The 15,866-nt window shown below is 40.5% G+C and overlaps 2 protein-coding genes across 6 annotated transcripts in view; one reads left to right on the top strand and one right to left on the bottom strand.

The window, feature by feature from the left end:
* Window positions 1–3,850: 3,850 nt before the first annotated feature.
* On the top strand, window positions 3,851–12,520 carry eef1da (eukaryotic translation elongation factor 1 delta a (guanine nucleotide exchange protein)). 5 transcript variants are annotated; one of them, XM_031865146.1, is made up of 10 exons: window positions 3,863–3,955; window positions 4,429–4,456; window positions 5,122–5,157; window positions 7,631–7,745; window positions 8,639–8,710; window positions 11,088–11,166; window positions 11,265–11,353; window positions 11,513–11,707; window positions 11,911–12,105; window positions 12,421–12,520. In XM_031865146.1, exons 3-10 carry the CDS (start codon window positions 5,144–5,146, stop codon window positions 12,457–12,459), a joined length of 798 nt encoding a protein of 265 aa, XP_031721006.1. In that variant the 5' UTR covers window positions 3,863–3,955; window positions 4,429–4,456; window positions 5,122–5,143; the 3' UTR covers window positions 12,460–12,520. The 5 variants fall into 5 exon arrangements, with proteins under 5 accessions (XP_031721009.1, XP_031721006.1, XP_031721008.1 ...); XM_031865148.1 differs by lacking the exon at window positions 8,639–8,710 and adding an exon at window positions 10,217–10,273 and having other exon boundaries at window positions 3,864–3,955; XM_031865150.1 differs by lacking the exon at window positions 8,639–8,710 and having other exon boundaries at window positions 3,869–3,955.
* LOC116393120 (E3 ubiquitin/ISG15 ligase TRIM25-like) overlaps window positions 12,323–15,866 on the bottom strand; it is a 10,313-nt gene continuing 6,769 nt past the window's right edge. Inside the window, exons 3-7 of the mRNA XM_031865143.1 lie at window positions 15,586–15,819; window positions 14,792–14,951; window positions 14,656–14,706; window positions 13,954–14,013; window positions 12,323–13,874 (exon numbers count right to left, since the gene is read on the bottom strand). Of these exons, the coding sequence (XP_031721003.1) occupies window positions 13,348–13,874; window positions 13,954–14,013; window positions 14,656–14,706; window positions 14,792–14,951; window positions 15,586–15,819 (1,032 nt within the window). The 3' untranslated portion in view covers window positions 12,323–13,347. The remainder of the gene's footprint in view (window positions 13,875–13,953; window positions 14,014–14,655; window positions 14,707–14,791; window positions 14,952–15,585; window positions 15,820–15,866) is intronic.

Below are 15,866 nucleotides of genomic sequence, written 5' to 3'. Positions count from 1 at the left end.
CTCTCTCTCTCTCTCTCTCTCTCTCTCTCTCTCTCTCTCTCTCTCTCAGAGCAAATTCAGGTGAATGAATATCTCCATTCACAGGATTGGCAGTCATAACGCAAACAACATATGACCTAATTTCAAATCAGATGATGTATTTTGTGACTGCCATATGCCTTCTGCCTGTATAGCTTATACTAAACCCTTTATTCCTACACTCCCTGAGGCAAATGTATTCCTATTTAACAGATATATTGTTCAATATTACCAGTTTTCACTACATTTAAAAGGCAAATATTGTATTTTTACTAAAAGGAGAAGTGTGTAATGTGTGGAAGGACAGTGGTTAAAACCTCCAGAACGCTGTTACCACCTTGGTATGCAGTTTGCAGGTGTAAATGTGGAGCAGGCCAGTGCTAAAAAAAGACAAAATCCTTCCCTACAGAATAGGTTCCCAAGAACAAGAACACAGGATTCCACCTTCAACGACTCCTCTGGAGCTATCTCGGTGATTCATTTACAGCTCGTTATCAGGTGTCATCACTGTAGCATGGGGTTTCCAATAAAGCTAAAACACTGCAACCTGTTTAAAAACACAGGTTAACAAAAGGTTGAAATGAAAACAGCTGAGTGTTTGATCCCCACAATAACTAATGGATCCTATTCAAGCTTGTGTTTTCTGAAGCTACTACAACCGATTGTACTGTGAGCAGAGTCAGATGTGATCAGTGATTGACAGGACTTTAACTAGAGATTATTCTTATTATTTGCTTGATTAATCATTTGTTTATATGTCAGTAAAGAGCAAAAATGCCAATCACAAGTTTCCAGAGCCTATGACGTCGTGTCTTGTTTTGTCAGACCGGCTGTCGAAAATTGAAAAATATTCAGTTTCAATATCTTGGAAGACTGTAAAAACCCAGAAATATTCAGATTTGTGCTTGTTTTATGTCCCTTTGTGTTCAGTTTGTGTCTTTTTTAGGTTGTTTTGCATCTTTTTTAGGTTGTTACACTTCTCTTTATAGTAAATCCTCTCTTTGTTTTTGTTTGAGTTTGTTTTGTCTATGTTTGTTCAATTTTTATCTCTTATCGTCATTTTTGCGTCTCTTTGTTTTGCATTTCTGGTTGTTTCATAACTACTGTATAGACTTTGTATTTCTTCGTAACTGTTCTTTCCAGTCTCTTTGTGGCCATTTTGAATTCCTCTGTGGTCATTTGGTGTCTCTTTGCGGTCGTTTCACATATCTTTGAGATTTTTTGCAGATTGACTGAAAATGAATAAACAGCAATTTTGATAATTGATTAGTAGTTTCAGTAATTTTTCAAACAAAACAAAAAAGCCAAATATTTTCAGATTTCAGCTTTTCCCGTCTGAGGATTTGCAGTTTTTCTCTGTTTTTCATTGTAAACTGAATATGTTTTGGGGTTGGGACTGTTGGTTGGACAAAGCAAGCAATGTGAAGACTTCACCTTTGGACTCTGGGAAACTATGACAGACACTTTTTCTGACTGATCAAGCGATTAATTGATAAAACAAACGGATTAATCTATAATGAATATTGTCGTTAGTTGCAGTCTGATTGCAAACAAGATGAGTTATGTTATGTTGTGTTGTGATATGTTATGTTAAGTTATATATTCCGCTAAATTATATCTGTTTGCCCTACCATTCATATACTTTTTCCCTGATAGACTTTGGGCTCAACACAGGTTGCAACATGTTTTTTTTTGTTTTCCTTATCCATTGTTTTAGCCTTATAGATCTGAAGCCCAGTACGGGCCTTGTCAGTGCTACAGGACAAATCCATAGTAAAAGGCCTTGTTTAAAGAGGAATGTCACCCAGTTTTAAAAGGCACATGTGCTATTCATGAGGCAGAGACACAGAACTGGTAATACTTGTGTAAATATGTTTCCTAAAACCTGAAGCGAAAGAGCGAACGATTCATTTTTGAAGTCAGGGGTGTAAAATCTTTGCTGTCACATAAAATGTGCTGTGTGTCAGTTCATGCAGCCAAATTATGTTTACAATCTGGTTCCTATAACTGTTAGCAATGCTAGAAGATGAACTTTATTTGATTTGACAGCTCAGCATCTAGCACCACAAAGTGTTGGCCTCCTCCTCGTAGTGCTAATTTTGCAGCCCAAAGATTGTGCTCTTATATTTATCAGCATCCGAGATGTCGTGTCAGAAAAAACTTATGTCGAAGGATTTTAAACCATTTATTATAACAGATATGTGCACTTTTATATGTGGTTTGTGGTTTTGCAGTCATGGGGGTCCTCAACTGAAGATCCTAAAAACCCTGAAGCAATATACTGCACACTACAGAACAGAACCCAGTAGACTGTATCACCCAGATACGGGACATACATAATGCAAAAAGAAAGAAATGCATTCACAAGAGCTGTAATAAGAAGAAAGTAGGGCAGGAAAAGGCTTGATGATGCAGGGATGAATTCAGTGAAAGTATAGTGTTGTTGAACTCCTTCCAAGAAGTCAAAGAAGGATGTATTACTAATTCTAATGGTGCAGATTTGGATACATCCTTCATTGTCTAAACTGCGGTGATGTATTCGCTTTGGTACGATGCAGAGCACAAACCCTGGTTTTAATTTTAAAAACAGTACAGAACAGCCTATACTGCACTGAACAACTTCACTGTTGCTGCTTTACTTGCCATATTTGCCTTTTGAAGAGAAAAGATGAGATGAAAGTTGTAAATTATTGGTTAACCAGAGTGGTTGAAAGTGAATAAGATATAGGACTGCTAACAGGATGTTAGCTGAGCTCCGCTTTCTACTTCTGTCAGATTTCTGAAGATGTCAGAAGTAACTCATCAATCTTTATTTCACAGGAAAGATTTAAGAACTGACACCACTCATTTTGAAATCTAGCTTTTATATTTCCTCTGAGGTTTTCAATGTAGAGTTGGAAAAGAGTGTTATCATTGTAGATTTCTTCAGTTTCGCTTGTAGTATCATAAAGCTGAGAACTCTGGGACAACAGGAAACAAATACATTCATTGGAACGCACAATACCTGTTTCAAAATATGTAAAATTCAGTCATGTCAACGTATATCTTTACCTCCACTTTGCAATAGAAGACAGTAAAAAGCGTGGATTTGTAAGTGCCTGCAAACCTGTAAAAAACAGTCAAAACAATATCAAACAATGCTACTACTACTACTACTACAAATAATAATAATAATATATCAAATAAATCTACTAAAGTCACACTGGAAACTATATAATTCTGCTTAAGTTAAAACGACTTCAAACTTTATCAACCCAACTAATCTGTGTCTTCTGGTCTTTATAACTATTAATATTAGTAGTAGTAATAACAGTGGCCTTGTATAGTTTTTCTGCAGGATTTATAGTCTAACTTGGCTCTCGACTATAGTCTGCCCCCTGCAGGACAAGGGAGGAAAAGGTATTTGTCTCCACAAGAAACTCAAACCTGAGGAAACTTTAAATATTCAACATTTCGCGATATTTTATTTTTTAAACATGCAGTCACAGAGGCCCACTGTCAAACTGAAACGAAAAAAAGCAAAGTCGCGTTGTAGTTCAAACTAATAGACTGTACGGCTGGGCCTGGCCTGACAGAAGAACTACTGCCCCGTTCGCTTAGAATCATGGGAGATGAAGTCTTTGGCCAAAATGGATCATACCAATCTGAAGGTACGACATAAATGGTATTGAAAACACAGATCCGTGCTTATCTTCAGCAGCCACAGACAATTTCTTACTTCTATGTGTATTTGTGTGTTCTTCTCTTTTTTTTAATAAACATTATACAATAGCGGGACTCTTCGATGAAGTCGTGGGGAAGCTAACGGACCTCCCCCCTCTGACACGGAAGAATATAGTCGGCCCTCTAATGCCTGTCCTCTTTCCCTGTCGGATTACGGCCAAGGCAGCACGCAAAGGAACGGTTACCAAGCAATAAAACACCGAAAAAAACAAGAGTAAGTGGAGAAGTATTGTAGTTGTACCACCGACCTGAATTATAACAAAAACGTTACTCCTTGTTAAAACTCTCAAAGTATTTTGAATTCGGAGTTTTATTGACGCCACGTGGTCAAAGAAACTAGCTACTAGTTGCTGTGGCTGTCAAAAAAAACTTCTGCTTCCTGACTTCAGCTCGTGAGTGAGCCGGCAACAGACGGAATACAACACGGGTTTTATATCACTTTACATGCGCCTGATTTGTGACTGGTATCGTACACGAATTGCCAAATTGTGATTCTTTTTTTAAATGACAAATTGCTGGCGACTTGCACAGTTATCTTTACCCCCATGTCCATCTACTTAAGAGAGTCATAGTGGTTTTTTATTCTAGTATTCCTAAACGTTCTATAAATATCCCTTCTGTGGTTGTTTGTCCATGAGGTTTTGTATTTTATGAACACGTGTCTCTTATTTCTGTGTTGCACACTAGTTTTCCATTCCAGTTAAAGTTACCAAAGGTGAGCGTTGGTGTTGCAGCTGCTGTTCAGCTGATGCTCTAACGCATGGTGTCGTATGGTGAAGTGGAATTCATGTGTACTCAGTTGCTAGTTTGTTAAGTACATCCAGCTACTAGTCTAATAGAAGAGACCCGCAGTGAATCTCACACTTATGGAGGTTAAAATGTTTCTGAGAAGTGTTGAGTCAACGTCAGAGCTGCATCTGCACATTTCCATTATTGATAAATCTGTAATTTTTTTTTTTTTTTTTTTTGTGCAAACACTTGTTTGGAATCTTTTCATGCAAAGTGACCAAAGCAATTGTTGTTACAGCTCTTAATGAGGAAGACAAAATATTACAAACTCCTCTTAGATTCATGCAACATAATTCAACAGCTAAAAACTCTAGCCTCCAAAATGACACACGCCAGGTGTACCTTACAAACTGAGTATTTATCTGCACTAACCATGCTATAGGTAATACAATTGCATGTTTGCAAGTTGTTGTATTTTCATGTGGTTAGGCTAGTTTTTTTATTTTTATTTATTTATTTTTATAAAGTTTATGCATGAAAATGTATGCTAGTGTCGTTTGTGTGAAGTTTGGCTGCATGTTTTAAAGGAAGTGTTGATATCAGAAACATTTGGATTGTCTTTTGATTACTTTGATTTGTTTTGTACGATAGGAAGCATTCATTATCCTTCAGCATGCCAAAACAAAGGTGAGCCACACCCGGTTGCACAGGTTGGGTTTTTTTAATGTTTCAAAAGAAATGTGTTTAATGCATAAACGCAGTGTTTCCTCAATAATTTGACACAGCTGCTGTGTGATTATTATTATTATTATTATTATTATTATTATTATACATGTCATTATCTTGGTGTTGTTCACCCTGCAAGTTTCAAATTAAGACTGCAATGCTTCTTAATCATAAAATCAATATTTAAAAAATATGCGGTAAATATTTGTACAACATTTAGTGTTAGATTTAAAATGAATATTGAGGAAACACTGCACACACATCCTAACCTTTTTAATGTTGGCCATTTGTCACATTACATTTTGCATCGTTTGTTTTGGCTTTGGTCTTTGAAAGTCCAATGTGAGATTGATCAATGTTGTGACTTTTTTGGAGCATTATTCCACGATCCTAAAAGCAAACACGATTGAGTCTTTTGCATTCTGTTTGATTCTTCTATTCTCAGACGGCTCATTCTGAACACGTTAGCGATTGATCAATCTAAACATCTCTTTGCCCACAAGACCACATTGGCATCACATATCGACAGTTTTATGAGCTTTCTTTGATGCGTCTAAGTTCCTCTTTGTGATGCCATCTTCACACTGAACTAATGGCTTTAGCTTCTACCTGTTGCTTCTTTTCTCTCATCACGAACACAAAAGTGAGTAGAGAGCCCGTTTTAATAGAGGAATGGATCAGTCTTGGCCGAACCGTCAGCAAGGAGGAGCCCCTGAACATGCTGTGCCAGTGGGGACCTTCAAGCAGGGTAACGGTCCCGTCATCAGCGGAGATAAAGTCCAGTTTGGGAGGCTGCGGCGGTGCACGCGTTTGTCAGAGAGCCACAGCTCTGGGGCTGAAGAGGAGTGGTTGAGCTCCTCCATGGAGGCAAGCGGCTCCTATGGTAAAAGTCCCATCCTCCAGGGCATGCAGGCAGAGTGAACCTTGTACAACCGCAGTGCCTTTGAGCAGGCCAAGAGCAACTACCAACGGCGGCTCGCCTCTAACGGCAACGGGCCGCTGTCCTCCTCTCCGAGGAGTCCGCACAGCAGAAGCAACGTGACCTTCCAGGCTAGACGCAGCCGCGGTCAACCGCAGGATCAGGGTTACCCCACCACCACAGTGAAGGCCTCCGGTGTCCCCCACCGCCGTTACAGCTGGGGCCGCAGTCGCACCTCCTCTGAGACCGAGCAGGGGGCCAAAGGCAGCAAGAGGCAGACCCAGAGGAAGAGGGGCCTCTCTGAGACGCAAAGCAGGCCCAGATGGGACAAGTATGCCACCTCTCACACAGGGAATGGAAGAGACGTGATGTGTGTTTTCGGATGATTTCATTTATTTATTTTTTTGTAATTTGTTGTCTGTCCTGCATTCTTGTTTGGCCTTTTTTGGTTCTGCTAACTTGTGTATAATGTTTTTGAGGTACAGGTTTATTGATGGGCCCTTTGTTTGGATTTTTTTTGTTTAGGCAACATTCAGACTGATTTAAGCCCTTAATAAATAATAACTTGGCACGCTCATTCATTTAAATGAGATCAATCCATTGACACAGCAGGGGTGTGAACACAGAGGGCTCCTGCAAAACCTCACTCAACCTCTGCCACAGTGCAACTCAACATCATTTCAAGGTACAGCAGTGGCCAGTTGATTATTTGTAATGTGATATCTGTATTTCTATTTATCTCATCATTGTGGCTTAAGATCAAATTATTTTCACACTGATAACTTGTAACATCCTGTCACAGAATATTTAAAGGCTCTGCAGTGTTTTGGGACGTGACAAACTTTTATTTAGTCTCACCGGTACCTGCATCCATACAGCGCCTTGCATTTATTTGTTTTACGCCCACTGAGTCTGAACTGGTGTCACATTAAGGTATGAGCGCACAACATGCCGTCATGTACCGACGTGTAGTAAACGTGGTCTGTGTTTGATTATCACACAAAGTGGACCTCTGCTATCACTAAGGGGGGGGGGGGGGTTGTTGGCGGACAGCGAGTCGACCAACCTTTTGTTCTATAATCCAGACTTTGCAGACCAGGCAACTGTCTGACTGAGGAATGTGTAGATGCCTGTCTGCTGCAGTAACCCGTCAGCAAAATGAGAAGGGAGGTGAACCATACATGCAGTAGTTTTTCACCCTTTTTTTTAATGTTGCTTTTTTATTTTACAGAAACGAGGCCTTTTACTCTGCTATCCATTCATAGTTTAATCTGTTCGCTTTGTGTTGTCTCTCCCTATTCCACCCACAACCCCATCTGTGGCTGTGCATGATGTAGCCTGTAATATACGGTGTCCCGGTCAAGCCGTGTTCTGTCACTCATTGCGCTGGCTTTAACGAGTAAACACATGGTCGTGGCTGCTGCTCAGTAGAGAAAATGTTGGATGCAAATCTGCGTTTAGTTGGGTCTTCTCTGCGTTGTCTTACTTCTCCTGAATTTCCGATTCCCTGCTCAGTACCAAGATGAGCGGACTGCAGTGCCTCGCCTCGGAGAACATCTGGTTCGACAAGCGGTGCTACGATGAGGCCGAGAAGTGCTTCTACGAGGGAGCCAACGGACCCTCCACACAGGTACACGGTTTATCTGCTTTTTTTGAACGCCTGTTTTTTATGCAGCCCAAAAGCAATTTGCATCAATCTGATCATTCCTAGACATAAGGACTCTGTTTTTTTTAGACGACCTTTATCTCGAATCCTCCTCGTGTCTCTTGCTGCCAGCTTTTGAAGTCTCTTTCGCCGCTTGCCTGTCACCTCAGCTCACGCTGCCCTGTCAATCATCAGCATGTTAAGCAATAGTTACATCAGCATCGTCAGCCCTCTGTAGCCCGGAGCAGCTGTGTGCATGAGTCGAGCCACTCGATTTAGAAGTGGCACGTCTTAGTGAGAGGGGTCAGGTGGTTTGGCAGCTGCCTTTGCTTCTCAGGTTGTCCAGAGCAGCAGAGACTCTCCACACAAGCCTTTAAAACAATGGAGATTAGATTAGAGATCACTTACAGTTCTTTAAAGATTTCTTTCACCCTAAACACAGAAAGCGATGCAGACAGTTTTTGTTTTACGTGATGATTTTTGAGAAATGCGTCTCCACTGTTGCCCAATTACAAATGAGAGGAGTGAAACAACGTCCTGGTTTTCAGGATAATCAACAGATCACGTCAAGTTCTTGGGTGTAAAGCTGTTTCAATGGAAATGGTTTACATTTCAGTACGTGTACTGAAGTGGGAAAATGACAGCTGCACCATGGAACACAAACATCATCCTGGGTTTGTGTTGCCTTAATGCACGCTGCCAAAATACCATTTATATTTAATCACGAGGAATTTGATAAGCATGTAGCTCACATTTATTTGCTTCAAGTGTTTTGATAAGTCTTCCTGAATGTTGGGTGTATGGTCCGTTTTGCATTCTGCTTTGTGTCTTTCTCGCTGCTCCCGCTTCATCACTGCTTGGCCCACATACACCTGCAGGAGAGAGAGGTTAATGGCATCCTGCAGGACATTGCTAAATCCCGACAGAATATCCTGCAGTCCCTCAACGGAGTGAGTACTGTCCTCCGAATGAGCCACAGAAACACCCCTGTAGTGGCAGGACTGTACTCGCTAATGTTCGTGTACCAGCCCCGAAAGAGGGGAATATCTGTTTAAATATGAAATTATGATTTAAATATAGACACAGCAGGTCATAGGGGACAGCTTTTAGTCACAGAAAACATTTCGCCTGCACCTCACTAGAAAAGTGCTCTATGCATGACACAGAACTTATTCACCCAGTCGTCTCTGCTTGCTTCTCCCATCATCTTCATTGCAATCAGTCAGTAAGTTGTTTGTCTTTACATGAATGTCATTGGCAGTATAAGTGGTCATTTTTGCATAAACAAAAATCTGCTTTCTCATTAGATATTTAAATGTTACCTTTTTATAAGGATACGTTCACATGTTTTAGGTCTGTCTAAAAACAATACCTGCATGCCCTTATGCACCGTAAAAGCATTTTGGTAGCTGCAACTGTTCCTCCTGTCCATGCTGTCCAGATTCTCTCCTAGAGTTCCTACCTCATACCGTGTCTCAGCAAGCTGTCTGTGGCAGCAACAAGGAGGGACTGTCGTAATGCATGTGACGAATAAATTACACGAAAATGTGAAATACTCAACGTGAATATTTTGCATCAAAAATATTCATAACGGCAGCGACGTGAATTTGCAGTTGCAACACTTTTCAATACAGTTCGAGAGTAGATTTGCAGAGGACCACGATCCTATTGACCCAGAGCAGTCCGAGGTTCATTATTGTATGGCCTAAACTACTGTAAGCTACTTTAATACGTTTCCTTTAGTGAAGTTGAATTCCCTCTGGTAAACAGTTACGCAGTGTCCTGTATATGTAAAGGGCTTTTATTGTGAAAGGTAAGAACATACAGGGTGGATCTGGTCTGTTCTGCCTTTGTCAAGGTTGAAAGGAGTAATAAAGTTTGCCATCTCGGTTCGGAGCACTGGGAAGTGTATGTTTTTGTACAATGTGATTGGTTGATGCTTATATTCACGGTGGGAAAATCGACATCCTTTCGCAAAATACATGCGCCTCTTTTCTGCCGTGGAATATTCACATTCTGTCTTGAAAGTACTCGTGAAACAAAACGGTTGGAAAAAATATATTGATGTGCAAATTTATTGCACAAAGAAATATGTCCCCAGTGTGTAATGGCCTCTAAATAAAATTGAATTACCCGTCAACTTCTCCAAGTAAGTTAGAATTCATCAAAGCAAAAAGAGCTACTCTAGTATTTATAACAGTTTAAACGGTCCCATAGAGCTGCTGGACTGGTTTGATATTTCCCATTTTGGGTTATTTGATTTATTATGATGTAAAGAGTTGTGTTTCATCCTTTTTCTCTGACAACATTGACATTAAATGCTGTCCTATTAGTGACGACTTTAAAGTTGTAGCGTCCAACTTTCTACCTACAACCAGTACTTTTCTTCTTGTCATCGTGTTTCCCCCCCCCCCCCTTCCATATTACGTTCACTGTGTACATCACCGGGTGTGCAGGCGAAGTCGGCCCTGCAGCAGCCCAAAGGGTCCCAGCTAAAGCGGCGGCACAGAAACGTAAGACTTCCTGTTCCAGCTTTGCTGCTCGGGCGTGGGAACGCTGCATGACTGAGAGACTCAGCCGAGTGTGCTGGCTGAGTCTGCTGCTGCCTGGAGTGGAGTGTGCTGCTGTTATCACGGCACTAAGACATCATGAATCACCATCTTACCAGCTGGCATATTCTTTTTTTGGGGCTTCTGCTAACTGATGCAGAATTTGCGGGTGAAAATATTAATCTTGATGATTTGTTTGGTTTTGATCTTTATTGTCGTTACCATTAAAATTAAACTTTAAAGCTCAATTCGTATAGTAGTACTGTAGTGACGGTTACCTTTCATTCAACTTCTGAATTAATTCATTAAACTTAAGGGAATAGTTTGACATTTTGGTAAATACTCTTATTCATATCAGTCGAGAGCTACATCATGTTTTGTGTTTAATTGGTATCAATCTTATCTCTTCGCAAGAGAGCAAATATAGTTTTCCCAAAATGTCGAACTACTGATTTTTTTTTTTTTTTTTTTTTAATTGGTTTTTGGGCCAAGTTTGCCTGCATGCATATTATAAGCATTATAGCATCTCTTTAATAGTGATCACAGGGTTTCATTTTAACATCAGCATTGTGTGTGTGAAGTGTATCCAAATCATTGTTGTGCAATAGGTTTTAGCCTTGCATGGGTTTCTTTTTAAACCTCACTATTTTTTTATTTTGCTTTCTTCAGACTTTGATCGTCTCTCAACCTGGAGGAGAGGCTTTTTTGCTTTGTCACCATTTGAGCACTAACCTGCAAGATGACGCTTGCTAATTAATTTTTGTTTATCTTTCCATAGTCATCCTCTCGTGCAGGAGACCAGGAGCTGGTTTCTCGGATGAAGAGCCTGGAACTGGAGAACCAGACACTGCACAAAGGTGTGTGTGTGTGTTGAGTGTTTTTGAATGTCTTCCTGAGCTTATTCTTACTTTTGCAGTATTAATACTTAAATTTTTGTATCGTGTTTGCTTGTCAGTGGTGGAGGAGATGAGAGCAGCCCTGCAGAAGCTGGAGTCCAGAGTGGCTGGGCTGGAAAAGAGCCCAGCGGCCGTCACATGTGCTAAGGTAGATGACTACAAATTTGGTATTTTTTTGTTTTTTAGGTACAGTACATTACTACATTCATGTTCTCTGTATTTATAAAACTGTAAAAGATTGAAAAAGCCCTCTGAAGAGCACACCTTTACAGAAAGTGTTCCTGTCCTTTTCCATTGTTTTGACCAGGCTGCTCCAGTCAAACAGGTAAAGGTGGAAAATGGAGATGACGATGACGACGACGATGTTGACTTGTTCGGCAGCGATGACGACGACGAGGAGGCAGAACGCATCAAGCAGGAGCGCCTGGATGCCTATGCAGCCAAGAAGTCCAAGAAACCCACCCTCATCGCCAAGTCATCCATCCTGTTGGACGTTAAGCCCGTACGTGAACTGTATCATGTGACTCGCATTCATATGCTAGTTACGTTGTGGTTGTGTTCTCTTATAGGGAACATTCAGTTATGGAGAAACTTGTTTAAAATCAGCAAATGTGTCTTCCCATGCAATGAGTTCTGCTGCAAATAGTGTTGACTTTAGTCTTTTAAGGCTTTGGTTAAATGAATGTTCTGTGTGTCTTTCCTTAGTGGGACGATGAGACTGATATGGGGAAGCTGGAGGAGTGCGTGCGGTCTGTGCAGATGGACGGGCTCCTGTGGGGAGCATCCAAACTGTTGCCAGTCGGCTACGGCATCAAGAAGCTGCAGATCAACTGCGTGGTCGAGGACGACAAAGTCGGCACCGACATCCTGGAGGAGGAGATCACCAAGTTTGAGGACTATGTAAGTAACGACCACTTTGACGTAATCTGTGCGCCACAATCCGACAACTTCAGTTCATTTACCTTGAGTCATACCTGTGCATGTATACTTGTAAAATTACCTCCAGGATAAATGTTGGATATCATGTCCTAAAAAAATGTTTTAATAGTTTGTCTTCTTAGAAAATAAATTAGCATATTTACTAAATGTTGGTTGGAAGAAATTACAATCCTTGAATGATAAAGTTTTTATTGAAATAGATTTAATGCTCAATATCTCATAAATACGCTCAAATAAATATAAACCTTAACTTATTGGACTTTTCTTCCTTTGCAGATCCAGAGTATAGATGTTGCTGCCTTCAATAAGATCTAAGCCAAGGTGTTGCTGCTGCTCCTGGCTTGCACGTTTATTAAAATGCAAAGTTGAGCATTAACCATTGTCTGTGTAATTATTATTTAAAGTCAAACATACATTTTTTTTTTTTTAACCCCATACTAGCAAGATTACTTGAGAACCGTTGGAGTGCAGTCATCTTTAGAGAGCACAGCTTCTCAAAGGCAATTATAGAATGTTAAAGCCATAGTATATACCATGTTAAAGTCCTAATATAACGTTGAAAAAAACATCATAGTATAGCGTGTTAAAGAAAATCATAAATAAGTAATAAACGTCATAGTATTGAATACTGAAAAAAGTCAGTAGGGTATGTCGAAATAAAAGTAATTGTATAGCATGTCAAAGATAACACAGGATGTGAAAGTCTATTTCAAAAGTCATAAGTCAGTACAGTATGTCAAAAGTATATAAATGTCAATAGTATGTCCAAAAGAACTTGTAAAAAGGTTTTGGTATAGTAGGTCTTTAAATATATCATAAGTCAGTTTGTGCTAAAAAATGTCAACAAAAAGAATTCACTGATATGCCATAAGGTAGAGTAGGTCATAACAATTTAATCAAAATATCGTATAGTACGTCAAGAAGTTTAGTGTTGGAGTTTTCGGAGCGGAGGAACTTTTAAATAGTTCAGCACCTACAGACATTTAAAAACCCGTCAGCCATTTACAGGCTGAACAGTTTGGACCAAAAACGCCTAATGTCATAAACTGCTGAACTGCTCTACCTTAGTGCTGCTGCTCCTGGCTTGCATGCTTCCTAACATGCTACGTTTTGAGCACTAACATCCATCTCAGTTTCATTATCAGTCAAACGATAATATTTTGAAGCTGCTTGAGAACTGTTGGAGTGCACTCATCTGTACATTTAAAGAGAGCACAGCCTCAAAGTAGAGCTCAAACCCACCCAGAACCCTGGGTACACAGGCTGGCTAAATGTGGTCTTGACTTTATGGAGTAAAACCATTGTATCAGCAATATTATAGAAAGACAAAGTCCCACCCCTAAAGTCCAGATACACTCCAATCCTGCTGCAGCAGGCAGCACTGATAGTCACACTCTCCTTATTGTGCTGAAATGAACAGACTGAGGAAGAGCAGTCCAGGCTCCAGGATTTGGAGTTGTGTCCGAGCTTGCTGTCGCTCCCTGCTCCACTCCTGCCCATGTTTTTGTAGCAGACGCCGATGGAGACCCCTCCATTACCAGCCCACTCCACCTCCCAGTAGCAGCGCCCAGCCATCCCAGCTCTGCCCAGCACCTGGGCCCAGCTGGTGAAGCGATGGGGGTGGTCTGGGTAGGGCTGTGGCTCTGACCGTGTGGTCACCCCTCTTCGACCATCAGAGAAGCTTAGATAAGGGTTGGCTGTGTTCGGGTCCAGGACTAAATCGTTGTAATCTGGACACAGCAGATGGACATCGTCGTTGGTTTCATAAGGATGGATGATAGTTAGGGTTTATCAAAGAACTGTACTCACATTGTAGAAAATCCGCTCTGGTCTTTGGTTCTGAGATGTATGGTATGTTGGTGTCTTTTGCTGTTAGACAGATGTAGGGAATAAGAAATATTAACTACAACAAAACAATTTAAAATGAATCAACTCTCCTGATTAAATAAACAGTAAAAAAAAAAATTTCTGTTTGGAAATATCTGGTTCTTCGGTTCAAAAAAAGGTTGAAGGTACAAGCCTGTGTACACGACACATTTGAGGTAGATATCAACTACAACTCCCAGTGTGCATTTCAGCTTTTTAAATTCCGGCACAATTGTGGATGAATTCAGCAACTATGGCACCAAGTTTTGCTCTCAGCTGTAATTATGAATCATTTTTTAATATGCCACCACTCCTCACCATGGCAACACTGGCCTAGGCTCATGAGTGTTGTAGTTTTTAGACTGTATATAAACTAGATGGCTAGATTAAGCTAAAGTTGCCTCTGTAAATGAGTTAAAACGCAGAGTACGGATCACTTTTTAAAGGTTCCAATCCGACTCCTTTTAAAACTGAAATCTTGTAAAAGGGATGTTAAATGTGCACTTGATGGCTACATGCATGATAGTGTGTTAAAATAATGCACTCCTGATATTTACAGACTTTCTATTTTACAGTTACAGTTGCTGAGATGATATTGGACGATTCAGTTATCAGTCAATGTAACCACTGAAGAACCTCACTAACCTTTAGTCTTTTCAGAAGTACTTTGAATGCTGGTTTCCTTCAATGAAATTACTAGAAATGCAGACAAGCAAATAAGTGTTTACTGTTCACTAAATAATCACGTTCATGGTGATCACGCGTAAAAGAGATAACACACCTTTATCAGAGATCCTGTTGAATTCTCTTTCAAGGCTTTCATCCAGACTGTCTTTGAGATCAGCCAGGGCGCCTCTCATAGTTTTATACATCATGTATTGAAGCACGTCAGTGCTGGGCAGCTCCACAGTCTTTGCAGGGAACTGAAGAGTCTTGCACTTCTGTGAGGACATGCAACACAACCAAACTAGAAGATGATATTTAAATGCAAAAACCCTGACAAAAGGAGGAATCCCTTCATGGGTTATGTTCATCAAGTTCACGCTGCAATTAAAATCATATTAACTGTCAAGAAGCATGTTTGCCTTGTTTTAAATGTCATATATCTGAAACGTAAACATGGTGGGACAGAAGAGTCCAAGATGGCGCTGCGGATGGCTGCCTCGGTGTGTTAGGACACATTGTTTTGTATTTTTTTTATTCTTAATTTAGTTTTCTGCTAAAGGTGGGGAGGTGGCTAGTTTTAATGTATTTGGGTAGCTTGTGAATTTCCCTGAGGATCAATAAAGGTTTTAATATATCGCAAGATCATAATCTATTTGTATCATTAATCTCAATTAGAAAACAGCCACTGATTTAAGTTCTTAAATAAATGTAGTGGAGTAAACCACAATATTTGCCTCTGAATAGTGGAGTAAAAGTGTAAAACAACAGAAAATCCAAAGACTCAGTAAGTTACAAGTACCTCAGAATTGTACTAGAGTAAAAGTACTTAAGTTACTTCCCCCACTCTGATAAATACATGGCCGGACCGACCTTTTTCCTCCACACCACTGGCCGAGTTATGTTCTTTACCTGAAAGAAGTGCACATGGTCCTCGGTACGGGAAATCTTCTCCAGCTCAGCATCGGTCCTTCTGAGCTCCACGATCTCCCTCTGGATCTTCTCCAGCAGCTCCTCCGCCCGCCCCACGGCTGCTCTCTCCTGGACTCTCATCACCTCCCTCACCTCACTGCTTTGTTTCTCTATGGAGCGGATCAGCTTGGAGAAAACCCTCTCGCTCTCCTCCACCACGGCTTCTGTGGAGTGCTGTGGAGGATAAAGGTTTTACATTTCTAGTGTTTTATATATGCGCA

The sequence above is a fragment of the Anarrhichthys ocellatus genome, unplaced genomic scaffold, assembly GCF_004355925.1.
Source record: "Anarrhichthys ocellatus isolate YVR2014 unplaced genomic scaffold, GSC_Weel_1.0 scaffold32, whole genome shotgun sequence".
NCBI classification, from domain to species: domain Eukaryota; kingdom Metazoa; phylum Chordata; class Actinopteri; order Perciformes; family Anarhichadidae; genus Anarrhichthys; species Anarrhichthys ocellatus.
The sequence above is the reverse complement of the archived record's forward strand: the minus strand, read 5'-3'. Positions and strand labels throughout refer to the sequence as shown.